This window comes from Ornithodoros turicata, chromosome 9 (assembly GCF_037126465.1).
Source record: "Ornithodoros turicata isolate Travis chromosome 9, ASM3712646v1, whole genome shotgun sequence".
Classification (NCBI taxonomy): Eukaryota; Metazoa; Arthropoda; class Arachnida; order Ixodida; family Argasidae; genus Ornithodoros; species Ornithodoros turicata.
Window position 1 is genome coordinate 23,600,719 of NC_088209.1, and position 26,205 is coordinate 23,626,923.

The window sequence follows — 26,205 nt, forward strand, 5'->3', positions numbered from 1 at the left end:
CATGGTAATACCCTCAAGACCGTGGCTTTCGGGCGCGACATATTGTTCGCCCCTAGCTTTGAGCGTAGGTCAACTCTACCATGTTGTAGCAGATGCTGTGTTCCTTGAGTAAACTTCAGTTGAGAGTCTGCAGTTGTCCTGTCTACTTCTACCCTGTCCTTGTCTTCTTGCTGCTATTCGTTATCATGAACCTATACCAACTACCCCAGACTGTTCCTATTGTGCAACTCTACCAAATTGGTGGCGCTGCCAAACACTATGACGTCATTCATTTACAAGCAGGGGGAGGTCTATTCACGCCTCTAAACGACGGTTTTCGCAATTCTTTTCTCCCGGCTATTACCACTGTAGTAGTTTATGTATGTTGCAGTAGAATGGGGTGAATCCAGCATGCGCTTTGTTCCCGTAAAAAAAAAAAAAAAGAAAGATGTCACCTTGGCTGGGAAAATTAAAGTTCTGCAAATTAAATTTGATAAAACTGCTCAGAAGTCATGGCAAAATCTCCCCCAAGATAACTCTTACCCCATAGTGTTCAGACAAGTAGGTTTTTTAATACGCTTTTTTCTTTTCATGTTATGTGAACCACGTTATGTAACGGACCCCATTAACAAATGAACATGGGCAAAACATTCCTGGCGAAGATGGATTATTCCAGCTAGTATTAGCCACTGGAAGTGTTTGCACTTGGTATTGACACAATTCTGTGAGGAACAGGCATGAGCACTTAGGAATCAAATCTCTCAGATATATTGTCAATATTCACTTACAAAGTCTTGCCTAATGTCAGTGAAAAAGAGTACAGTGTAGAAACAGAAAAAAGTAAACTATCAGTGAGTACATAAATGTGTAGCAATACTTTGAGGCGTACAGATATGGCTTCAGTATGTTAGTGCATGATGCATACAATAACTTTTTTATAGTTAGATTGAAAAAAAACAAAAAAAACAAATACAAACCCATAATGGAGACGATGAAGCAACATGGTACTCAGAGTCATAACGTACTGAAAGTTATGGGTACAAAATGGCAAAGATGTCTTTCAAAACGCTGGCTCAGACCTAGGCTATTCTGCTGTCCATTTTTTTCTATATATTCACGATGCAGAATTAGCAGAACACTCACAACATAGACATGAAGCAACACCACCGAATCCAGGTAGAATCTTTGTGTCACAAAACTTAGATAACCTAACAGAAAACTTATGTATATCGCCATATGCAGCACATTTTACACAAGAGTATAGAGTATGGAGCACTCGACCACTGCAAAACACAGAGGAATGAGTAATACCAAGCCGTAAGTTGATTTGCTCATTGTGCATTTAAAGACTCATTTGTTCACAGCCAAAGGGCTAGGCTCACTGAGTAAATGCTGCATAGACGTAATAAATCAGAAAGCACACATCTTACCCATAACCAGTATGTCTGTACAATAAATGGAATGTAGAATCTAAGCAGTCGCTCTGCTCCTTTATTACACTTATTTTCGTGACGCTCATTGATTAACAGCAACAGAGATTTTGCTGTTTTGCTGTCACAACCTATGGCACATACTTCGTATTATACTATTATCTGATAGTCTAGAGATGCCAACTCTACGAAGGGCATTGCTCTTTTTAGGAGCAGTGCCTATTACTGACTATACTATAACTCAGTGTTAACTAACTGTGAATGCAAAATCGATTCAAAAGTAGGTCTACCTTTCCAGTGTATCTTAAAAGGATGCCAAGAGGTCCAGGTTGACCTAAAACCATGAGGGAACTGATATTGTTTGTATGAGCAACCACAACTCTGCAGCCCCCTTGCTAACACAGCTGTATGCTGAGCTAAGGTTTCGACTCGGGCAGTGGGGTGTTTACCGGACTTTTAAATATCGGGAAAATTTGAAGTTTTTCAGAAGTTCAATTCTTTGAAACCTCCAAAAATGCAAAATTCTCTAGAAATTGAAACTCTAGTAACACCCTCCCCCCCCTCAGAGTTTTGCCAAATGAAGACCCCAAAAAGTCTGAATCCTAGACGTAGCCCATTATCTATCTTTTACTGCAACAGAGCTGATAACACAACCTGCTTTACGCCATCTTAGATAGAGTTATGCATTTTGAATAATAGGCAACTTCCCTAATGTTAGGCCATTAGGGAAATTGCCTATCGTTCAAAATCAGTGCCCTTCCTGGTACACAGGTGCATACGTTTTGTGGGAGGAGTGCATGGAGATGGCTTGTGATGCAACATATCAGACAAGTACGTGTGCTCCTACCGAACTGTGCCATCAGTATCTTGATGGTAAAACAGCCTGTATGGTTTGGTGGCCACCCAATAACAGGTCTGGCTACTGTCATCGTAATTGAGCTCTTGTGCATGACGAGCACTGTTGAAAGATAGCCATGATGCTGATAACATGGTTGACAACATGTTGATAACATGAATGTTGAAGCGGTATGGACTTGAGTACCAAGAGAGGCATTTAGCTTCAAATTACGCACAACCTAAATCTTTATTGTCACCCTTTCCTTGGTTATAGCTACAGGCAACATCCCTTACTTCGCCATACATACAGCATTTTGTTGAACCACGAGGTCACTGTCGACATGCTAGTCTGTACCAGGGAACCTACAGTAGGGGCTACATTGGGTGTTGCATATCCAATCTCAAAAGATGCAACAGAGTTAAATACTCTTCAATTACATGTTGATCAAATTGAGAGGAAGAAACCCTTACGATACAGTACAAAGGCAATTATCACCCACAGGCTTGTGGCCCACAGGTTCATGAATAGGTAACAGTAATGTGTTTCGGAGCAGAGCCAGAACCAGGGGAAGAGACCATGCGTAAGCTCGTGGCCAACATACAGTAGAATGGGGTTCATACCTAGAAGATAGAGAAAAAAACATTATCTAGAGATAACTGATAAGCAAAAACTCCAACTTACCAGGATAGAAGAAAGGAGCACCTGACCACCACTGTTCGACATCTATTGTTATATACAGCAAACTCAGGAGGAGATAAGCAGTCCCAGACATGGCAAGGATGAAAGAGACGGACCTGGAAACAATATGTGTGGAATGTGCTATCTTATCGACGATGAGAAAAACCTGACAGAAGTAAATATACTTAGCTGCACAGTGCCTAGGAATTGTGACACCACAATACATTAAGGCTACGTGGATAGTAAAATTTTGGTTCAAGTCAAGTAATAATTGAACACATACTAGTATCTTTCTGGATAATACCAAATTTAATAAATTTAATACAGATTTAATGCTGCCAACTCAACCATGTTGTTGGTGGAGAACAGTGAGACATAAAAGCGACCATGCCCTGATGAAGCCCTGATTTCTGAAAAACTCTGTTGTACTGTATGTGTTGTGTTTTGAAGTTAATCAATACCTCATAAGAGCTCAGAGTTCATCTATTGACCGCTTCTCTGGCAGCGAACGGAGTTCAAAAGTTGATTCTCACCACAAGTTTTTGTTGATAGGAATCAAACCGTCTTCCTTTGAAAAGTTACAGAGCCATCCAGCAGCAATGCCCTGCAAAAAATGGATTACAAGTGCAGACAGGCACCCTTTCAGTCAAGCATGTTTGCAACCTCAGTAGACGAACAAAATATTTTTACCACATAAACAAGAAAGAAAGAAAAAGAAAGAAGTAGGGGTGTGCGAATATTCGAGTTTTCGAATTCGAATCGAATATCAAACGCTCGAACTATTCGATTCGCGAATCGAATATCCAATATTCGAGTTTTCGAATATTCGACTATTCCACGAATATGAACGACGCAACCTGAAAGTGGGCTTCACCTGATGCTTCCGTGCATGGGGTGAAGCCTCCTTTACGAAATTGCCCTTGCTGCAGGACCAACACAGGAGGAACAGTGTTTAGTTTAAGATAAAGTTATCCAAGGTTAGTTTTGTAGACATCGTCTGTGGAAGGGGTGGCGCCCCTCCCACATGCAGTTTAGCGGTGCCGACGAGGGACTTTGATTTGATGTCTGTGAGGTTGCCTTTAAAAAGTTAGGACTCTTGAATAATGACTACATCTCACGAACAAGAAGGGGGTCTTAAAGATGCCCTTTACGTCTAAAATTTCAGTAGCGCAACTTTCTAGGGCGAGTGCAGAGAAACTAAAGGGTGTTCATGGCAAAGCTGAGGCAGGATGCCAATTCGTTTGTTTCACAAATGGCCTGTGGTTGTCTGAAACAATTACAACCTCACCCGTATAACATGCTACTGCCTGACATAAAATTTTGAAATGAAGGTAACTACTCCAGTACTCCAGTAAGTGTAGGCTCACATGTAAAATTAAAGAGTAGGGGCTTTTAGCAGAAGAATTGCATGTCTCTCTTGTGACAGTTAATGCCAGAAAAATTGCACTGAAGCCATGGGCTACAAAATGGAAACTTTAAGTGCGAAAGTCACATATTGTAAATTTTGCACGAATATTCGATATTCGATTCGGTATTCGGAATTTTTTCCTCCATTCAATTCGGTATTCGATTCGACTTAAAATATTCGGATTCGCACACCCCTAGAAAGAAGAGAAAAAGGCTGCTTTTACAACTGATATATCAAGCTACTTATTCTTTCCCCCAAGGGCCTCCTCCTATTTTTCTATCATTTTCAATGATCGGCTTTCCAAAATATGGGTAGGTGGTCGATCCCAACCAAGCAAGAAATGCTCAAATCTGAGGAGCATGCAGCTTCTGTTACAGACCACCATTATCACACAAGATGATCACAAAGTGGTACAACATGATCAGTTATTTACATCACCACTTTTGCTTCTTTTCGTCTGCCAAATGCTGATATAGCATTACCTATCCAAGTCACTTGGGTATTTGGCTTGATCATGGCACGTCGATGCATAAACTCTCTGTGCCATTGTCACAAACTACAGAATGCTGAGTTTACTAAATTTTTTTGCTAAATTTTGAAAGGCCAATGAATCAAGCAAAATTCCTGCATCTCGTGACAGAGACGTGACAGAGATTCGCGACTTTTTATGGACATACACAAGCGTTTTTTTTTCTGAATCACATTGTCCAAAGTAGAGGGAGGAAGGACTCGGATTTCTTGCATCCCTAAAATACTGTCTACACGGCATACCTAATGCATTCTATTGAACCCCAAATTTTATCTGTAATATACAGGGCGGGTGCACGGTGTAAAAAAATTAATACGACCACGCAAACTTTCGTCTTCGTGCATTTCCTATGCGCTATACCGATGGATTGAGACGAAAATTTGTGTGGTCGTATTTATTTTGTTAGACAGTGCTTCGTAACCACAATTTTTTTGTAGGTTTCTCTGGCATAAATTCTTTACTGGCATAAATTCTCCTTTCTCTGAGGCAGCGGAAGTACGTGCGTCAACGAGGTATCGGTCAAGGAAGTATCACGCCATGCACGAAAATGTGACTGGCCTTCTAGAGCACCCACCCTGTATATCAACACAAATCATATGCCAAATGAGAACTCACACAAAGTAGTCCCCACGCACACCATCGTGCAACTCTGGGCTTCCAATTTGGGTATGTGATGAGGATCTTGCCAGCCTGCACACAGATTACCGAGTGGTATCACTGGCACTTTCACCTAGCTGTACGAGATTTAACTCACCTGGAGACCGAGAAATACCAAAAATATCGAAGTCAGGCACCCCAGGATTCCCTCGGGATCATAAGGAAGTGGGGAATGATACAATTTCTAGAAAAAGCAGAAAGGAGAGCAGGATGTAGCAATTTAATACAGCAGTATGATAAAAAAATAAACATGTAAAAAGAATACGGTGAGCAAGAAGTAAAAAACTTTATTACCTTAGCTTCACTATGTTGGTACAGGTGGTTTTCTGACAAGATTATCCTGTCTATATATCCTGCAGCTCCTCCGGTGCAGTTGTAGAACGTTTCGTTCCTTGCCAAGCCCCCGGGACCAAGATAGCCACTGAAAGCAGGTGCGTAATCTTTAAGAACCAGCCTCAGAGTGATGCCTATATGTCACTTTAGTGTTCAAGGATCTTAAGCTTAACTTAATCGTGTATACTAGAGTTGTGTTGAATTTGTAGGGACCACTGAACTAACCGCTTCTCAGTTTCCGTTCTGTCTGCGCTTGGAGTTACTTTTTGTTGGCTGTGGCCATCTATTGTGAAATACTTGAGTACTTCAACTTTTTTTGTCACTATAACTTCGGATCTCAGATCCGAAGTATAAACATGTAATGATGTTTATACTTCATTACATGTCCGAAGTTACATTACATCCGAAGTAGGCTACTGCTAGTGAAAGAGAATACCACTTTTGCATTGGGCAATAAAGCAGCTTCCACACAGAGCTTCAGAACTGTTTGTATGCTGAAATCATTCTTCAAGTAAGTTTTGACGATGCTATGATGCCTAGGATTGTGCAATACTCTGATAAACTGAAACATATACCTAAGACTGGAAACTGTGATTGCAAGCTAAGAACTATCTTAGGTTGTGACCTCCAAATAAACACAAAAATGGGGCAGTTAAAACATGTTCCTTACGACAAGGTGGCATCAATGCACTTGCAAAGAACATATACATCAATGACTGTATATACTTAGAGTCTGACTTTTTCAGCTTAAATGCCTTTCCCTTATTCAGGGAGAAAAATTGGGTGCTACTTTAAAATACGTAGTACAATTTGAGGTGAAAGTGGGTGCTACTGATACATTCAGATGTTATAGGGCTATTTTTTCCTTTCTATCCAGCGAGCCACCTGTGGTTGGAATACTGGTCAAACATACAGTCCTCGCGATTTATAGCAACAAGCACCCCATGTTGTAGCACCAAATGAACTTCGCATAGTTTATTGTTGCACTGACATAATATTTACATCTATCGGGTGTGCGAACTGCTACTAAACAGGGCATGCATTACGTGATAGAACGTGGTTGGAATTCAGAGAGAAATCGGGTCCCTAATTGGTCCTAAACTGATTTCGGGAGGAAATAATCTGGAGGAATCTGGTTTAACCTGAACAAGTCAGACCCCGTATGTGCTGCATACCTGCCACAGCCAGGTACATGAAGCAGGAAGGTAAGGCATACATGGAGAGCAAGAAGTGGCACCATCACCAACCACTCAGGCCAGTAAGGAAGGATGTCACCACCCTGTGACACCAAACACATTACACACTTGTAAAAATTTCTAATAAATTACGCACACTGTGCTAAATGCAGGGTATGGAAAGTTACCTCAATAACAGCCAGAGTTCGAGGTAACTCGTTACCGTAACTAAGTTCCTTTCTTTGTTAACTTGTAACCTAACTCGTTACTTTTGCGCCGTGGTAACTTTCAGAGGAACGCGTTACTTTTTCAGGTAACTTTGCCAAAGTCAGTTAAGTTCCAAATTACTTTTAATTCGCACTTCTAGCTTCGAGCGTTGTTCAACTCTACCAAATTTGTGGCGCTGTCAAACACTATGACGTCATTTGTTTACAAACAGGGAAAGATCTATTGTTAAACATAAACGAAAACGCTTTAAGTGTGTCGCACTCCTTCGCAGGCAACTCAAGGTCTAACTCAACTGCTCCCGCGCGCTGCACCTGCTTAATGCTATCTTGTGTTCGAAGTAACTTGGACGTAACTCGTTCTTTTTTTTAACTAACTCAGTAACTGCGAGTTACATTTCAGGCTGAAGAACTTCGTTATTAACTTAGTTACATTTTTCACACGGTAACTTTTTGACGGTAACGAGTTCTTTTTGATGAGTAACTTCTCAATCTATGATAATAGCCAAAATTCTGCAGACGTTTGAGCCCACTAAGTTAAATCGTGGACATTGGGCATTTATGATGCCATGATTGCAATGATACAGTAGAATCTCGATGATACGAATTTCGGGACGATACGAATTCTTCTCTGGTCCCAGCCGGAATGACTATTCTTCCCATGTATTATAGTTCGGGTGATACGAACGCGTTATCTTGCCCTTATGGGTGATACCAACGAGCTGAGGATGGGACAGAACTCCTTCCCCCATGACGCGAGAACGCGCGAGTCATGCTGCTGCTCCTTTTGAGGAGGGAGGGGAGACCTTGGATCTTCACCATCCTCACCACAAACTCCCTTACGTCATGTTGCACAATACGAGCAATGACTCTCCCTTTGGCGGTGGAGGAGATAAGATCAAAGGGACTGCATCTCTTCTCTCTGTTTTGACCTTTTTACCCCCTTGCAACAATAAACCCCGAAGCTGTGTGACGTCGCACTGGTTTAGGAAAAGAGCGACCAGAACACATGGAGGGAACATATCAGAATCAGGACAACTAACGCAGGGCCGGTGCTAGGGGTGTGCATGCCCTGACGCAAAAGCCCCTCGCGGGGCCTGTTTCACACGAGTAAGTACATACTTGATAGTTTAAAAAAAAAGTAATCCCTGGTTGAGGGTTTCGTGCGCGGGGCCTAAAGCGGTCGCCTTACTTCCCCCCATCGCCAGCCCTGAAATAACGGCAACAACACGCGTCACCATTCCGCAAGTCTGCTTCACCTAACGCCTGCGTGCTGTAGGAGAAGCTCGCTTTAGAACACTGTCGCGCGACTCGCGGGTGGAAAGCACGTGCTGGGCCTTTTGAATCATCTCACGAATTTCGGCAGCATTGGACAAAAACGAGGACACAAAAGCGTTACGACCTACCTCTTTCACTGACAATAATGAAACGTGAACAGTCACTGTCTATTTTCTTGCCTCAATTTTTATTTTTGTTTAATTCTTTTGATACGAATTTTTTTCTGCTACCCCGTGAGATTCGTATCATCGAGATTCTACTGTAACAGCTTCCGCCCACTGCCAATATGCCAAAGTATGCGACTGAACACTATATTTAAAACACTGCTATTATGCCTGTATTCACGGGGCACAAACAAAAGAGAGTGGAAGATATCGTGTTACTTTAACACCAACACAAAAGGAATGGGATTCACCCGTTTCGCCATTCATGACTTGAGCAAAAGAAAAAGCAATTTACACTTTCCCTCCTCCTCTCCTTCCCAAGAAGACTGAATGAATTGGGGGTGGGCTCTCATTGGTCTCCTCAAACGATTTGTCCAATCATCTCGAGAGATTGCTTCAGGAGACCAATCCAAGGCCTCTCTACACTGTCACACCTCTTGAGAAGGAGCGGAAGAAGGGAAGCGTAAATTGCGGTTTCCTTTCCTCATAAATAATCAACGGCGCAACCGATGAATCCTGTTCCTTTTGTGCTTGTGTCAAGGTGATGGCCTCTTTCATTCCATGAGTTTTGCACTTTGGTGCCCACTTTAAAGATGTCAATCATATTGCTACTATGTGCTCCAACATGATATTACATTTTACATTCACATGGACTTGCTCCAATATTCACCAGTGAGGCAGATTATGCTTAGGGCCTCGTGCTTTTTAGTTTTATGTGTTTTGAAAATCGTGTGGAAAATAAATAAAGAGCACTTCTCGCATTTTAGATGAACACAAGATGCTGAACGACCATGCTGAATGCATGGTGCTTAGCGTTCTCCAGTGCCCATATCAGTGGCTGAATTGGTACTTTGCCAAATTAGTTTTTTTTTAGATTTTTACCCCAAACGATAATGATGCAAATCAGGGGGTTAGAAAAATGTTTTACTGGGTGTAACCATAAACCACAAGGCCCTAATTACTCTTCCATTAAAATTCGTACTTGGCATGTATACGTAGCATTCATTTATTCAAATTTCTATTTGGTTTCGGGATCAGTCTGACTGTACGAGACTGGCCCAGTAGGCGGAGCAAAGTTGCACAAACAACACGTCAACCCATCAAGACGTTTTGGAATATTTTGATGTATTTTTTATTAAATATTTGATATATTTCAGAAAAATTGCTGTTTATGCATGCCTAAATTAAAGCATCAACGAACCCTATCATCATCTTGGCGCTTTGCTCGTAGGAGGTGAACTGAGCAAGTGACAAAATATGCAATGCCAAAGCGCTGCAAGACTCCTGGTATTCTTATATGACGCAGGTCCCCTAGAAAAACAACAAAAGCAACATCTACACAAGGACTTTAAAGGAACCGCAAAGTAGGCAGACAGAATTTCAAGGCCCTGGTATCTAGAAGAGTAGTGAAATCTATGGATTAAACCAGGACTGCCTCAATGCAAATAGATTCCAAATAAACACCATGGGCCACCAACCCAATCTGTATTTACTCCTCATGTCAGGAGCTTCAGGTCAGACTGCATTGCTCCATGTTAATAAAGCCCGGGTGTGGGCACACTGAAAACACAGAAGTCGATTGTGTTGTATATGTGACTATGCTACGCGTTTTATTAGTGTATATAGTTGTTGTCCTCAGCTCGACTGCACAGATCCCATTTTATTCATTTAAATTACTTCTTCAGAATGAAGAACCCATGCTGACCATTACACCTAGCATTCAAAGGACCAGAAAACCGTATGAACAGTATTCTGAGTTGACAGAAAAAGCTCAGCAGACTGCATTCCCAGCTATTAACTGCTTTTACAAATGACTAGTGACAGACCACAGGCATCTCCATAAAGATGTGGATTATGTGTGATGAAAACTAAATTATTATTATTATTATTATACGTATATATTAATACCAATACGTATGACATATTCCAACATTATTATTATTATTATTATTATTATTAACTATTGTAGAAAGTTTAGGGTATAGCATCATTCGATATGGTGTGACCATATTTGGACATTGCAGCGAGACTTGGAAATGTAAAATCTTAAAAAACTGTCTGAAGGGCATTGTCTACAGTACTCCTGCACAGTATGTGACGGATCTTTTTGTATATGTACAACTTCCTCATTTTGAAAACCTTTTCAGATATACTGTTGTATTGAACTATTTCTGGTCGCAGCCCCACCAGGCGTCTTCTTAGGAAGCCACCTCCCCGATATATTGAGCCGTTAACATTCACCCATTATGGCAGTTATTGTCGTTCTTACTATGTTCCTTTTATTTTTAACAAGCTGCCGGAGGAAATTTTCACCACCCAATGCAAGCGAGACTTGAAAGCAGATTTAAGAAATCTCTATTGCAGGTAGCCTTAGTGAAGTTTGTTTCCTGTGTCTGAAGACAGTGCCGGATGCTTTAATTTAATTTGTCTCGCTCCTGATGATCTGGATTGCTCTGAGGTTAATCGTGCCGGTTTCGTGTACTTTATGTGGACATACAACAATGTCATGTATCATAATTTTCATGCTGTAGGTAACCGCTGCTGACACCAGGCCCTGTGTCACAAGCCCCTCGGACTTAGGCGGGCCCGCTTATGTAATGTTATGTATTTAGTGAGAGAAGAATTAATAAATGAAATAATAATAATAATTAATAAATAAATTATTAATATCAAAATTATTTTTATTTTTTATTTTTTTGACAATTTGATATTAATTATTAAAAATCATACATCTGTATGCGGGCTCGCCTAAGCCCGGAGGCTTGTGTCACCGAGCCCGGCGTCAGCAGCAGCAGTTATGTTTTCTTTTGTTATTATTATTACTACTATTATTATTATTATTATAATAACAAGATAAGGGAACAAGCAATTGCTTTCCACGGACATGAGCTGAGTTGGGTTGTCGAGTGGTTAGTTCCACAAGACAATTTGCACCTTGCTGTTATGTACCGTACGTGAGAGTGCTGCACAGCACACTGGAGCCATTGTAATTTGTGCATCCCATCGTCTAGAAAACTCCTATAATTTTGGGAGGTGACAGAATGTGCAGGAATTACACTGTCTGGATATACAAGAAATCCCTGACATATTCCAACCTGCATTTTGGTAAATATGACATCGACCATGTATAATTTATGGAGGGTATTTAGAATATATCATACCATCAGTGCCCATAGTGTTGAGGATTAAGCCAAGCCCAAAGAGAATTAAGGAGCGCTTCATGATTTTCCGGAAGATCCGACGTTTCGTCACACCCTTACGCAGCAGTGAACGTACAGACATAGCCATAGAAGTACCCATGATCCACATGAACCTGAGAACAAAGAACAGGTTGATGGTCAGAGAGATTTCACATGCCAAATTTTTAGAGCTCGGTGAATATATTCAGATATTTTGACTACCAAAGCGAATAATTTTGCACTCAGCACAAATTTCTAATCAAGTAGTATTAAATTCTGTAGATTCAGAATCTCAACTGAATCGAATTCTTATTTCTGACTGTATATGTATATCCGAACAGTTCCGAAGCCGCACTCATAAGCCCGAAGCCGTTACAACACAAGGTATACAACAAGGTGAGTGATGCTTCATACGAAGAAAGATGGAAGTCACTGAAAAGATCCATAACTTAAAAACCCGAGACTAGGGGACAAAAAAACGACAACACAGGACCTAGTCTCGACGACTTCTAGTCTCAGGTTTTTAAGTTATGGATCTATACCACCAGCTCGCTTGCTACCTCTCTATCCTCTCCTCATTGAAAAGGTTAGCCAGCTGTAGGACTCGAACCACACATCTTCTGGATTACCAGTCCAGGCCTCTACCAATTGAGCTAAGCTAACACACCTCCCCAGCGACTTCCAAGGGCACGTCATCTGAAGGGACACATCAACCACTCTCTCTCTCTCTCATCCCCCTTTCACTCTTACATTTTTCTCACTCATACACACAGTCATACGACGGGATCGATGCAAGCGGCAAGATCCACATGTATTCATCTGCACAAACATATTACGCATCCATCCGCGATACCTAGCACATTGAGCTTTCCTCACGTGGCAAGCCTTCCTTAAGCCTACAACATGGATGTGTCCCCTTCACCCTGCAAGACAGCATGTTTCCTTCGTGTGTTTTTTCAGGCTTTCGTCTTTACTGGTTATGGGGGTTTCGCAGCAGTTAGTGTGTGGTGAACGTCCCCTGGTGCGCCGCGCCATACAAGAATCCACTCATGCCTTTTCTGCGGGATGCAGTGAAGGTTTGAGAATTATTTCGATGAAATGAAGGCACTTCCAAGTGTGGCAGTGTTCTACACCATCAAGTACCACAAGCACAATTGTGAACCACCTCTAGGTGCATCTGGTGGCTATTTGTTTATACTTAGGGCCCTGTGATTTAGTGCAAAACCCAGTAAAACCTATTTTTACCCCCCCCCTCCAATTTGCATCATCATCACTTAGAAAAGAAACTTGCAAAAAACAAAACAAAAATGAACATGGCAAAGTGCCAATTTAGCCACCAATACAGGCACTGGAAAACATTAAGCATTGGACATTCAGCACAGCTGTTCCGTATCTTACGTTAATCTAAAATGCGAGGAGCATTTTTTAAATCCTGCTCCTGAAAATCTACTTTTCCAACTGATATCTCTGATTTTATCGTTTTAGAGCTCCTGAAATAAAACCTGATTTTACCCCCCCACCCCCTCCAATTAAAAAAAAAACATGAAGCCCGAAAACAGAAGGCCCTATTTACGCTTTGCTTTCACTGTTCCTCTTTATAGTATCTTCCGTTCGATTATGTAATTATTCGCTTTGTGTTCGCTGTAGTTCTTGCTACAGTTGTTGCTTGCTGTAGTCCTAGACTATTTGCTTCGATTGCGAGACTATCCGCTTAGTGCTCGCTTCGGTTTTTGAAATGACTGTTCACGCAGCCCTACAAAACGTGAACAACGCGTCTGACAAGTAGGGCCTGACTTTTTTTTTTTTTATTTCGTGGTACGTTAAAGGCCATCATTCGGGAATCACCCGAATACACCCAAATTCCTGACGACAGAATATGCCGTAACGGGATTTAACCCAAATACACTCGAATTTTCGAATGAAAAATATCACCCGATATTTACCCCCCAAATTTGGCCAAAAATAAAACCCGAAAAAGTCTGCCCTACTGATAAGATGGCATAGACGCAGGCAAGCTGGTGGATAAGATCCATGAAAGCAACAGCATGAGCTTGGGTAGCAACCACAGCGAAAAGAAAAAGCTCTCATACATGTTACGTTTTTCTCCGTTTGTTGCCAAAGCCCAAGGCTGTTGTTTTCATGTAACGATGCGTCTGCGCATAAGCTTCCACAATTCAATGCTCACCATGGAAAGACGAGGTCGGCAACTGTGAGGCCATTCCAGGGAGCATGGTGAAAGAACCAGTACTTGCCTCCACCATAGTTCACAAATATCATCAATACAATGGACAGCCTGAAAGTTTAGAATAGACAAGTAATATAGTGTGTAGTAGGTGCACAGCTGGATGCCAACACCGTGGGTTGAAACAAAATGTACCCTCTCAAAGTATCCAGGGAGCGCAGCCGTTTCCTGACAGGAGATGGCGCCTGCTGGACAGGGCTTGCTGCATCACCAATTGTTGCAGGACCCAAGATGACTTGCTGCAAGAGGAAGGTTTGGGCTTGTATGAAAACGACAGAAAACAACGTTAAAGGAGCGGTGAGGTGCCACCTCCCCCCCCCATACTTTTTTTAGAGCTGTGCAAATAGCAAAATTTCCATTTCGAATAGTTTAAGAAAATTTCACTTGCACTGCGAATCGAATTTTAATAACCAGAAAAGGCCCAATTCAAATAATTTTGAATGCCTCATGGTGAAATATTTTGTGGTGGTGTGCTCATTTGATGATGTTCTGCTCCAAACTTTTGTGACTTTTCCCCCAGCATAACATATCGTGAGAGAAGGGTACCCAATCTGTGTTGTGTATGGTAGACTGCATTAGTGAGACGAACTGCATTGAGTGTTGGTCAACATGTTCCATGCAGCCTGCTTTGTACGCATCTCCTCATTTCTATGTTTACACTGTGAATTTCCTGTACTTTTTTTAGAAACTACACATGTTTGCATCTGTTACTGAACTTCACTCGGAAAGTTGGGTACAGTGTTGACCGTGAGCTCACAGAAGTTGTAGACTTTAGCGACAGAATATTGTAAACAGAGTAAAGTGGGCTTCACCAAACACTCGAGTGTGATGAAGTGAAACTGACTTGCAGAACAGAGGCACACACCAGGACAATGGCTGTGTCAAGTGGACTTCACCTAACTCTGTAATAAGGCAAAGGCAATAAGGCAAAGCCCACTTGCAGAATGCTGATAGCGATACCTCGCTCCTAGAAAAATATTACGTATTATATTAGATTAGATTATATCAGACAAATATTAGAAAAATATTTGAAAATTTCGAATTCAGAAAATAAGTTGCAAACAGCATTGGAATAGCATGAGATGTTCGTTTCATACTGGAAATTTCGAATATTCGCACAGCTCTAATATTTTTTGTTTTTGGCTGCATGACATATTTTGTGACAAATAAAATGAGCTCCTGAGAAAGAACAATAAGCACAGGTGACCTGCGGCATGTATGCAGTATGCATAATGTAAAAACCCCATATGCAGTGCCTCTGTTCTTCACACCTTTAAAAAATTCTATGCTCACAAAAAAAGGCCAAACAAGCAAGAAATAACACACTTACCTGAGATTCAAAGGAATAGCTGCTCAGTGTCCTCAAGAAAAAGTGTCTCCTGTAATAATAAACAAATTGTCCCCTGAAATTTGAATTATTCCTCGTGGTATTTGCACGTTTTGCAACTAGAGGCAAAGAAAATAGCATAGTATTGAGAAACCTCTGAGGGTTCATTTTGGTGTTTCAAAAAGAAAAAAGGAGTACATAAGTGTTGTTTTGCTCGGCATGGTTTACACCGCAGTGTGCCATTTCAAAAAACCGAAGCTGGACCACCATCACTTAAAGAGGTTCTCAAACCACTTCCAAATTTTTGAAGAAATCACCTGGTACATATTGACCGATACATGTGTACCGAACATGCACATCAAAACGCTATGTCTCTGCGATCCCACGTTACAAAGCTACCGCAATCCAAAGGTTGCGCGCTGAGAAAACGCCTCCATCGCTCTCAGCTCTTAACTGCCTCGACGGTTTTCGGAATGATGTCTTATGTTTGAGAAAGGAAGCGCATTCTTTTCTGTTTCCATGACGACGTAAGCTGCTGTAAAGAAGAAGACGGCTGCCAGACCGGTTTCGGCACGGTAACCCCCAGGAACTTCATGCAAGCGCGCACACCTAAAACGGCACCTCTTGTAAATTCTGGGTCATCACGATCCTCATAATTGTTGCTCTCGAATAATCGTTGCAGTGTTTCATCACTGGTCCTCATGTTTCATCACTGGTCCTCATGTTTCATCACTGGACTCCTGCTTCTCCGCAAACACATGTTCTCATATAAAAAACACACTCCTATGCAAACTGCCACCACAAATACTGGAAAACACTGCCATCTGTCGTTAAAAGGAGTAAACAAACGAAGGGAGCATTGACAGTGTCGCTATCTATTGGCGTGCATTTAAAGCTCACGCTTTTCTGGAGGCCGGCTTCGGACACGAATGGGTTAAAGGATAAGGACTAAAACAATGTGCAGTCATGACTTGCATCTATTCCTCAACTTCCAATGTGTTCTGCTCTGCCTTGAGATTGCAGACCGATCTTGGTGTAAACTGAATTGAATTGAATGTTTTTCCCCCACATGCTTTGCAAACTGATACGATATTCTGTTTTTATAATAGTGTACCACATGGAAAAACTTCATAATCCATTATTGGAGGAGCAACATGCACGCTAATAAACCCACTGCGTGTAAGTTTTCATTCATGTGGTGTACAGTATTTAGATAAAGTGAATGTCTGTAATCATCTAATAGCCTGGCGAAGTGACCTCATGATGGACCTCGTTACTGGAAGCTGAGCAGGACTATGTGCGCACGTTTCCAAAACCATTACCGATGAAAAGCTTCTTTGGAATCGCACTTCAAAAGTTCTGCTTATCAATCATAACGCCAATGTAGGTAAATGTATGTTCTTTCTGTCAGATAGCTTGTCAGTCTTACCTTCGAAGGAACCGAATACATCTCCAGATGATGATGAGCAATACAAATACTGCTGCTGCTATTCCCAGAGCTGAAATCAGAAGAAAAAAAAACAATTTGTGGTGGACAAGCTAGGGAGAATGTCACTGCAGAAAAGCTCAGTCTACAAAAAAGAAAAGAAAACAACAGTCAAAACTGTCCAAACAGTCGTGCCCTATTTATCAATGCGACTACTTAACTGAACGTGTGTTCAATTCTACTTTGATACGCTAGACCAACGTGTAATTATTAAATTGTTTTGGTAGCGCAAATACAGTCGCCGACCGATTTTTCGGACCCAGATTTTTCGGACGTGCTCGATTTTTCGGACTCGTTCGTGGAACGGCCGCGGGTCCCATAGAGTTGATGTATAAGAGCGTCCAAAATTTCGGACGCCGTGCAGCTCCGTCGCTCGGACTCTGTTTGCCCAACCCACGAATTTCTCTCTTGGGGTGATGGAAAATATTGGTATCATCTGAAATTCGTATCAAAAGAAATCAACCAACTAAAATATTGAAGCAAAAAATAGGCAGTGATGATTGTTCATTTTCCATTCCTCTGAGTAGAAGAGGTCTGTCGTAGCGCTTTTGCGTCTTCGTTTTTGGCCAACGGCCCAGCACGTGCTCTCTGCCCGCGAGCCGCGCGACAGCGCTGTAAAGCGAGCTTCACCTAACGCACGCGTGCGTTAGGTGAAACCGACTTGCGGACTTGATGACGGCGGTGCCTCTGACAGTGTACATTGATGAAATGTCGCTTCGGGAAATAGAAGCTGATGTTATCAGGCAGAGCTGGAAGCGCGTTAGGAAAGCATCGACAAATTTTTCCAGCCTACTAGGGCTTAGTAAAGTTTATTTTGAAGCGAAATTCGTTTTTTCGGACTGCTCGATTATTCGGACTTAAGCGCGATCCCTGCCGAGTCCGAAAAATCGGACGGCGACTGTACTGCTTACATGAACACGAGTTTCATAATATCCCTCAGCTTACGTGTATACAGAGTGTTTTATTTTATTTTTTAATAGATTTTTTATTACAAAAGCTGCGGGAGTTGGGGCGTGTTATGCCGCCAGACGGACATCCTGTAAGACAGTGCATGCAACTACTGGATGACTGATTAGCTAAAATGCATTAACTAACTTACTAATTTGATGTGTTCTGGGAAATGCAAGATAGCAGATTTAGAGGCAGTCATTATTCAAACCCTTCGTCCTTATTAAACGCGCTGAGCAACGAACGTACCTCAAGATATAAATTGCCAAATTTCGCTATGCAAATGAGCCAAAACCAGAACTATGGCACTCCTCGAGCGGAGAGACGACACGTCCTTCGCCTTATCTGAGCTGGAGAGTGGTCTATCTCGCCAACAGTTTAACGCCTACTCCAATCGGCACCATCGCTCCAACGCATGTGGCCCTCTCATGCGGAATGCATGTCGCTCTTTCAGCACTCCAGTAGTGCGTAGTCCTGGTTTCGGCTCATTTGCGTATCAACATTTGGCAATTTATATCTCAAAGTATGTCCGTTTCTCAACAAGGACGATGTACTTGAATAACGGCTGGTTCCAATTCTGCTGTCTCGCATTTCACAGAAAACATTAATTAATGAGTTAATTAATTTTGGCTAATTAGTCGTCTAGTAGTTACAAACACTTTCCGACAGGCCATCCGCCCGGCCGCATGACCCACCTGCACAAATGGCATCTTTGCTGCTCTCGCAGGTTATTTATTAAAAATCTAACAAATAAAAGAAAAGCATGCTGTATCATGTAACGTAATGCTATAATGCAATGCACGTAATTTACTCGTGTTCTGTAACGATGTTTTGCAGAAGCAAGAAAACTTACGGTAGTGGATGTTCACCGGATCCTGGGTTACTTCCCTTGTACAGGTTCCATCGTACGATATATTCAAAAGGTATGATCCTTTCTCACCGAAATGATCCTCGTAGCTGGAAATTCAAAACAAATTATTACCCGGTCGTGTGTACACACAACAACAAAGGTGTTGCTAATGGCGTCCAACATTGCAATAAGTTCTAGTAAATGGCTGATGGTGAAATGAACACCTCAGCCTGTGTTACACCCAAAACATTCAAATTTAGTGAAGTTTTCCACTTGTGAACTGCTCCAGCTAATCTGCTATCCTATCGGTAGCCTATAACAAGGGCCGACGTCTACAGGGGGGCAACTGCCCCCTGAGCCTGCCTAGAGGGGTGCAAACAAGACAACTTTCGGGGAACAAGAATACGGAGGCGGGGTGCAAATCCCCCCCCCCCCCCAAGAAAAAAAGTAGGCAAAAAGTAGGCCCCTGTACTGCATGTAAGGTTTGAGTTTGACTACCCACACGTGAGATAAGATAAGGCTAGCAAGAGATAAGAGCCATGGGTGGAAAGTGACATAATAATATTTAATTTACTATATATCATTGATCATACATACTGTTCAATTTGTCTTGTCTCTTTTTTTTTCTTTTTTTTTTTTTGCTTGCGTGCGTGACCTTTCTGTGGATAACTTGCATGTTCCTATTCCTGATTCCAGACTCTTAAACTCAAGCTGATACAGTTAATAGATTATGAAGTGCTACACAAGATATTATACTATGCGCAGTGTGCACAAAAAGAAATCAGTGACTGTTATGTTGTGCTCCTACCTGCAGTTCGGAAGCACATTCCCATCATGACCCCTCAGCTCATACAGAACGGGGTGTTTGGTGTCCACAGGAATACTAACATTTCCTTCGCGGTGAACCTTGATACGATGAACCAGTGGGCACTGCAGATAGTGAAACTTTATTTGACTCAGTGTATCTACACACCACATATGCTAAACATTCTACTGTGCGTAGTACAGCCATAGCAAATCCCGATATGTGATTTCCGAAACTTTTCATTCCATATATTTGCTTTCTACCATTCAGATGTCAGTCTCAACATTCAAGCCACTCCAAGGATGACACAAGAGTCGGCAGGACAAAACTGACCCATAAAAATGCAGTTTTGAGACACTGCAAACACCAGTCACACTTCACATAACTGTGACACACCTAACAACAAAACGCATCGCGCACATTTGCATTACTGAGAACTAACCTGCTGCCGTTCGTTTTACGTCGGGCTATCCGCCCCTAGATGCCGAATAGTGGAAACAATTTGCCCAAAACTGTTATTATAATCTGTTTATCTGAGAAGTTGTCAGATACGCTGTCCTTGGCACTTGCATTCAACATGGCAGAAAGCGAATGCTGCTGGCTCTGCAGTCGGAAGACTTCTGGTACTTTCACCACAAAATGTGATTTTAACTGAGCCACTGCCTGCAACTGTGCAGACAGCATACACAAGGTTATTGTTCAGCAAATCTTCATAGTTTTCGAGACAAACATAAACAACGAACCACATGCTTGCATTCAGTTTCAGTGTTGGTATGACGTGACGACAAGCTCACAGAAACAAGGACAATTGGGGAATGTCTTGCGAATTGCTGAAACCTTATTAGCCACGGCTCTCAAGTGCAGTGATTTATCCAGACCCTCCTAAACCCCCCAAAATCTGGAGGAGACCCCCCTAAAAATCTTGTGAGATTGCACAATATTGAGGAGAAGCATGTAAATACACCCCCTTGCAGATCCCACAGAAGAGTTGCTACAGAAGTGTTACAAGAGAGCCACCAGAGCGGGCCAGCAAAGAAGTCCTATACAGCATCAAGCCAAGGATCTCACCAGAAGCCTACTAGAGCATGCTGCAAGGAAAGCCATACCGTGTCTGTAGCAGATGAACTTTCAATGGAAAATGAGACTTTGCAGCTGCTCGCTATGTTGATGCTATGTAATACTGATGTGATTACATCATACCAGGAGGTCAGGCCGGGCCTCCATGATCATGTCGCTGAGCTCGTAGCTTTTCCTTTACAGCATTTTTGTAAATTAAATTAAATTGTAGTTATTAATTGTGCAGCAACAAGACACTGTTTAGGAAAAATATTTTGGGTGGTGGCTTCTGAGGGTTGCTTGATGATGCAATGTTTTGACCAATGCTAAGCCGTGCACTGCTCCTTTAACAACAAATTTCAACTGACATCATTTTAATCCAGAAGATGTGGGTCTGAGTCCTACAGCTGGCTAACCTTTTCAGTGACCTGATTCTTTCATCATTTTCATCATTGCTCAGAGGGCTGCAGTTTAAGCAAGCTTCCCTTAATGTCACATACCTCATAGCACTCTGCTGATTGGGTGAACAGATTCACTGGTTTCTTGTACTGTGACACCACAGTCAGGCAAGCTTCATTGACAAGTAGTGAACTGCACGTATTCTTCATTCCGCAGTCCCTGCAAGCCCATTGGCACATTTAAACAAAAGGCGTATGTCATTCACCACTGCGCAGTTCAAAGGCTCTATCTCAAAAGAACACAACCTAAAGGACCTTGCAGACAAATTGCATTTAACCCAGTAGTAGGTTTCAGATGCATCCAGGATCAAATGCGTTTCTAAACAATGTTATCACCTTTGGTTGCGAATACAGCTAATGCGTATGCTTCCTGCGATGCAACACACCCAATACTTCACTGATGAAATAACCCGCAGGTGCTGCGCAGATATTGTTTAAAAACGACTTCAAACGCTGTACAAAGGTACCAGATGTACTCGCTATGTAGGGCATACGTGAGTAAAACCTGCTAGGATTGCACAGCGGCGTAAAACAGACTGTTTGTTGAATGGTCGTGTACCTTGCTAGAGCTCGCAAGCGTCCCTAAAGGCAACAAGCTGGATCACAGGATTCTTGCAGACATGTGCTTTATTCAGCTGAAATTCCACTGACTCCTATCTGACTTTATTGCATATAACGCTTTTGTCTCTCCTTCCAAGCTCGGCATCTTTGGCATCCGACTCCGACAGCCACTATTGGCTACGGCTATCGTCCTTTTAATGGCTATGGACTACGGTACAGTTTTCGTTTTAGCTGCAGACGTAGCCTAGGCCAGCCTAGCAAAGTGCTTGTGTGTGTTGTTTTTATGGTTATTTCGACATGACGAGCTTGGACGTGGGGTTCACAAACAGCGGAGTCCTTTCAGCTTCGGTAGTTTTTGGTTGAAACAGAACTGACAGACGACAGCAGACCGCAGTCGAGAGGCATCAACGATACAGAAAAACTTGACAACGCGAACCACGCGAACTGTAAGAGATGGGTAAAGTTCGAAAAAACCGACAGATATGTCATCAAAGCAGCGCACCTCAAGTACCGCGCCATGAGGTCAGCATGGAATGTCAGGTTGGTCGTATAACAGTAATGGTAAGCCATGAACATGACACGAAACTCTTCCATAACAGAACACTGAGGCTCCCAACATTTCCGCAGCCGTGAATGACATTGACGCATCTGAGGGGCTGTCTATGGTATCGTCAAAGCAAGATGTCAAACACATGACAAAAAGAGAGAAAACGATGATGAAACGAGAAGCATTCAAGAAAAGTGAGTACATGATGCACGGCTGCTTCATTTTTCGTGTTTCTAAGTGTCAGAACTTCAAAAACACATCATTTCACTTTTCAGAACTTGCAGCTACCAAACCTGTGAAGATGAAAGCAAAGCAAAGGCGCAAACCGACTTGGTTGACTCTCACTTCTTTGCAGGATGCACTTCCAACTTTAGAATCCCTTTGCAGGAAGAAAAAGTAAGCTGAAAACAAATTGTTAGAGCACAATACATTGCCCTGTGTCTTTGATGTGTCTTACAGAAAACAGCCAGCAAAAGAAAAACCACGAGCTTCCAAGAGTTTCCGCACAAATCAGAAATTACTGTAAGCTATTTTATTAATATGTTGAATTATATATAATTATGCCTAACTAACCACTTTTTTTTATATATAGATTGCAGGACATGAATGACATGGAAAGAATAGCAAATACTGAATATTTCAAGGCGGACCCTCTGAAGTCTGTGCTTACACACCTCCGCTTTGTCATACAACAGCAGAGCAGTGAAGGGGGAAAGGAGTAAACCAAAACTTCACACATGAAGTGTTGTACAGGAGAGTAAAAGTACAATGTATGTTTTGCATACTGTGTTACTGCCACGTGAAGAACATTTTTAGTAATGCGAAAAAATGTTCAAAAAGCCGGGTGAAGACACTCTCTAAAAATTTTACATTTACTCCGGCTTATCCCAGCAATCCACACAAACTTAATGTTTTGCCATCTGTATGTAGAGGCTATACTTAGTAGACTGATGTGTACTGATGTAAAAGGCAAGTTTTTACAGTATTTTCAGTAATGCCCAGTGCAAAAATATTGTGTGAAGAAAGTTTCTGAGTTCCACATACAGTTCCAGAAAGTGAGAACATCATTTGGTTGACTTCTATTCCACCATTTCCTTATGCAGCACTTAGTCCTAATCCTAGGGCAGGCATGTTTCGCACAACAGAAAAAGTGTATGATGGGCTTAAAATTTGCAAAATAAAATAATCTATTACGAGCTTGGCCACATTACCAAGCGGGCCAAAGCTAGTTTCTACTAGACTATGAGGCTAGTTTCTGCCATACAATCACTGGAAAAACAAAAGTGTGAGCGTGTTGATAGCACATTTAAAACTGTTATGCAACATTATTGTTCACAGCAGATAAACAAAGCGTTGTGTCTTTTGGAATAGGAATACGAAAATATATTGTGAGGAAGGTCACAGATCGCAGTAATTCCCATCGCTCTGACCATTGCGCGAGACCGCGCCCAATTCATTCTGGTCACGGCTTCCATCCTTTCCGGCTGTCATTAAAAACCCCTCCTCCATTGGCTCCACCTGTCTCAGCTTTCTGCTTAGCAATATCGTAAACACAAGGGGATATCGGTATAGTCATTGCACTTCAAACGTACCGTAAGGTGTTGTGCCCTAGGGTGAAGCGTTTCTGGTGAGATAAAATACCTAAGCTTACGAAGGTTGTCGAACGCGATCTAGTTATTTTCTCACATTGCTGTAGGTATACGAGCCACACAATATGCTGAAATAATTTTATTCCGGAGTCGGTGTATGTCAACATGCTTATTAACACACTTGGTTGGTGGTGCTACACAGGCGATAAGCCTTAAATGATCTGAGTGCTTCATTACAGAGGTAACTTCATACTCCCCCCCCCCCCTTATCAAAAGCTGTATTAACTACGGCACAGCAGGTCACATACATCTTGAAAATTATGTACAGCCTTACTTCTCAAATGGTCTGGAAAAAAAAGAACGTCTTAAATTTAGTGGTACTCGTTATTCTAGGGTCAGAAAGCCACCAGCTTCAAGTGCTTTCTTGCATCTTGCACCACACTCCAGTTTGAGTGCACACAATAAACATATTTTAGTTTGTAAAAATTTATCTACATTTTCAGTACCACATTTCGTACAAGTTCAACAGTGAAAAGAACAGTTCATTATTTCATAAATAATTCATTCTGAAGACAACAGACCTCTATAAGGCGCCCTAATAATCGAAAACGTGCGTAAAAGGTCCATTGGTTTCAACTGACAGTACTTGACGGTTCCCGTATGTTCCACACTGAACCCACGAGTCACCTTCGGTACACCTGGTCGACATAAGTTTCTTACATTCAGACACGAAAGCTTCATAGAGCTCTTTGCCCTTCTCCTTGGAGACAAGTCCGTGGTACTGCACACTGTTCCCCTTGCGTTTGCCAGCGATGCAAGCCTGCGGAACGATTAGAACCTTTCCGGGAAGGTCTAATATCGATACTAACGTACCATTGTCACCGCTGTCGCTTAATTCCCCTTTTTCACAGAGTTTGACATTTAAGACCGATCGTGCAGTTTTCAAAGCGTCCCCTTCTGTTGCGCCCTCCAAAAACGACACGAAGACCACAATTCCACGGTCAATATTGACGTACTCTTCGGGGCTTACTTTAAGCTTAGCAGTAAGGCACTGCTGAATAACAACTTTGCATTTCATTTCTCGTTTATCGACGGTGCTCATGACAGCAATCTTATGAATCCTACCCGCTTCTACGAGAGGAGCCAGAGGCTGAGCGAGCTGAGGCTGAGCGACGTGTCCGCCGTGTGACGTAATCATCCAGTGGATGGGATCAGCTTGGCTTAGCTAGCGTTTAGCCACTGGATTTGCAGCTGTATTGTATCTTGTCGGTTTCGGTTTCTGGGTCCTTGAGGACTTGCTTGAGGAGATTCATGTGTGGCATAGTTTTTCGTATTTCCTTGTCTTTCGTTTCAGTAGCTTCTTTCGCTACTTCTCATGCTGGTAGCATGGGCGTACCGTGAAGGGGCAAGGGAGTCGTGCCCTCCCCGCACCCTGCACCTCCAGGTCACTCGTAAAAACTCTTTATTCATGGGTCGTCATGATTTTCTCAGACAAATCAAATGTAAACCTCTGAACACCCGCACACAGTCCGCCGCGGCATCCGTCTCCAGGAAAAGATGTGAGGGGGTTGCATATGCTTCGCCCCCCTTGGGAGCACTTTGTTCTCCCCCCCCCCGAATCCCGGGAACGCCCATGGCTGGTAGGGGTCGCTTTGCCTCCAGGATAGCATCTTTGCTCGCTGGGAATATGCCGGTTGTCTTCTTCTATCCAGTACATCTCTTTTTCTTACATAATACTGTTGCACTCACGTTCGCTCATTGGCTGTATTTCGGATGGTTCCCTTGCTGTATACATGTACGGTCTACTACTTGGTTGATCTTTTTTACCCAATAGGTGCGTAAACGTGTATTAAGAGATGATACCGGAACATTGTCGGCCCAGGATGCACGATCCCCCCTGCGATAGTCGATCATGACGTTGCCCGCGTGAGCGTGGCCAACTACGTCAAGCCAGTTCAAAGTATTAGTTCAAGTAGGAGTTCAACCTTGAATCCTATAGGGTACCAGTGTACGAAGCGAATGGTTCTCCGCATCTTGATAGCGACAATGCTAGTGTTGACATCTTTGAGAACCACATATCTTTTGTAGGGCAGGCAGCATACCACGTATACTGTTCGTTTCGGGGGTAACACTTCACCATTCGATTTGCGGACTCGAAGCAGACCTTAGTGAGCTCTGACACAGTGAATTGTTCGTGGTGAGCTTTTTCGGCAGATATTATAGTAGCATAGACCACCAACGGGAAGTGTATCAAAAGCATAGGGAGTTAAGGCGTGTTGAAGTGCTAATACATGTATGAGGAGCTACGTATACCTAGGATAAGGAACTAGGTTCGTCCGGCATTCGTTGAGGTCCACGTACGTTAGGCGCACCATCAAAGCTGAGTGACCATCTCAGCCATTAGACGATTCAGGTCCGCGTAGGAACGGCGATCGATTCTGAGACTCCGTTCGCACATTTCGAA

The 26,205-nt window shown here is 42.4% G+C and overlaps 3 protein-coding genes and 1 long non-coding RNA gene across 9 annotated transcripts in view; 2 read left to right on the forward strand and 2 right to left on the reverse strand.

Annotated features, from left to right (window-relative positions):
* Nucleotides 1-20,825, forward strand: part of LOC135368400 (uncharacterized) — a 214,934-nt gene extending 194,109 nt beyond the window's left edge. For 3 of the 4 annotated variants that reach the window (XR_010414769.1, XR_010414767.1, XR_010414766.1), the window contains 6 exons: nucleotides 5,879-5,950; nucleotides 12,214-12,268; nucleotides 16,551-16,620; nucleotides 16,685-16,828; nucleotides 18,713-18,798; nucleotides 20,505-20,825. This is a non-coding gene — a long non-coding RNA (uncharacterized LOC135368400). The remainder of the gene's footprint in view (nucleotides 1-5,878; nucleotides 5,951-12,213; nucleotides 12,269-16,550; nucleotides 16,621-16,684; nucleotides 16,829-18,712; nucleotides 18,799-20,504) is intronic. The other variant, XR_010414768.1, reaches the window with a different exon arrangement.
* LOC135368394 (heparan-alpha-glucosaminide N-acetyltransferase-like) lies at nucleotides 725-21,788 on the reverse strand. 2 transcript variants are annotated; one of them, XM_064601614.1, is made up of 17 exons: nucleotides 21,604-21,788; nucleotides 21,087-21,204; nucleotides 19,534-19,655; nucleotides 18,729-18,832; nucleotides 16,871-16,940; nucleotides 15,445-15,493; nucleotides 14,250-14,353; nucleotides 14,058-14,165; nucleotides 11,855-12,006; nucleotides 9,895-10,004; nucleotides 7,028-7,131; nucleotides 5,814-5,940; nucleotides 5,617-5,703; nucleotides 5,478-5,552; nucleotides 3,459-3,529; nucleotides 2,929-3,041; nucleotides 725-2,867 (listed from the first exon to the last, which is right to left on the reverse strand). In XM_064601614.1, the coding sequence occupies exons 2-17, from the start codon at nucleotides 21,192-21,194 to the stop codon at nucleotides 2,692-2,694; spliced, it is 1,680 nt and encodes a 559-aa protein (XP_064457684.1). In that variant the 5' UTR covers nucleotides 21,195-21,204; nucleotides 21,604-21,788; the 3' UTR covers nucleotides 725-2,691. The 2 variants fall into 2 exon arrangements, with proteins under 2 accessions (XP_064457684.1, XP_064457683.1); XM_064601613.1 differs by having other exon boundaries at nucleotides 9,895-10,028.
* Nucleotides 21,789-21,820: 32 nt separating this feature from the next.
* LOC135368398 (uncharacterized) lies at nucleotides 21,821-22,927 on the forward strand. Of its 2 annotated transcripts, none has more exons than XM_064601621.1 (5): nucleotides 21,821-22,127; nucleotides 22,205-22,346; nucleotides 22,428-22,548; nucleotides 22,612-22,674; nucleotides 22,745-22,927. In XM_064601621.1, exons 1-5 carry the CDS (start codon nucleotides 22,059-22,061, stop codon nucleotides 22,872-22,874), a joined length of 525 nt encoding a protein of 174 aa, XP_064457691.1. In that variant the 5' UTR covers nucleotides 21,821-22,058; the 3' UTR covers nucleotides 22,875-22,927. The 2 variants fall into 2 exon arrangements, with proteins under 2 accessions (XP_064457691.1, XP_064457690.1); XM_064601620.1 differs by having other exon boundaries at nucleotides 21,831-22,145.
* A 935-nt stretch (nucleotides 22,928-23,862) lies between these two features.
* LOC135368399 (D-aminoacyl-tRNA deacylase 2-like) lies at nucleotides 23,863-24,929 on the reverse strand. The gene has a single exon (XM_064601622.1). It carries the CDS (start codon nucleotides 24,841-24,843, stop codon nucleotides 24,337-24,339), a length of 507 nt encoding a protein of 168 aa, XP_064457692.1. The 5' UTR covers nucleotides 24,844-24,929; the 3' UTR covers nucleotides 23,863-24,336.
* Nucleotides 24,930-26,205: the final 1,276 nt, after the last annotated feature.

Coding starts and splice junctions, on each gene's coding strand:
- LOC135368394 (XM_064601613.1), bottom strand. CDS start 21,194: ATGAAGAATACGTGCAGTTCACTACTTGTCAATGAAGCTTGCCTGACT. Junction 18,833..19,533: donor AATGTGCTTCCGAACTGCAG/GTAGGAGCACAA, acceptor TTGAATTTCCAG/CTACGAGGATCATTTCGGTG. Junction 5,941..7,027: donor CATGTACCTGGCTGTGGCAG/GTATGCAGCACA, acceptor ACCTGCTTTCAG/TGGCTATCTTGGTCCCGGGG.
- LOC135368398 (XM_064601620.1), top strand. CDS start 22,059: ATGGGTAAAGTTCGAAAAAACCGACAGATATGTCATCAAAGCAGCGCA. Junction 22,549..22,611: donor TCCCTTTGCAGGAAGAAAAA/GTAAGCTGAAAA, acceptor TGTGTCTTACAG/AAAACAGCCAGCAAAAGAAA. Junction 22,675..22,744: donor CGCACAAATCAGAAATTACT/GTAAGCTATTTT, acceptor TTTTATATATAG/ATTGCAGGACATGAATGACA.
- LOC135368399 (XM_064601622.1), bottom strand. CDS start 24,843: ATGAGCACCGTCGATAAACGAGAAATGAAATGCAAAGTTGTTATTCAG.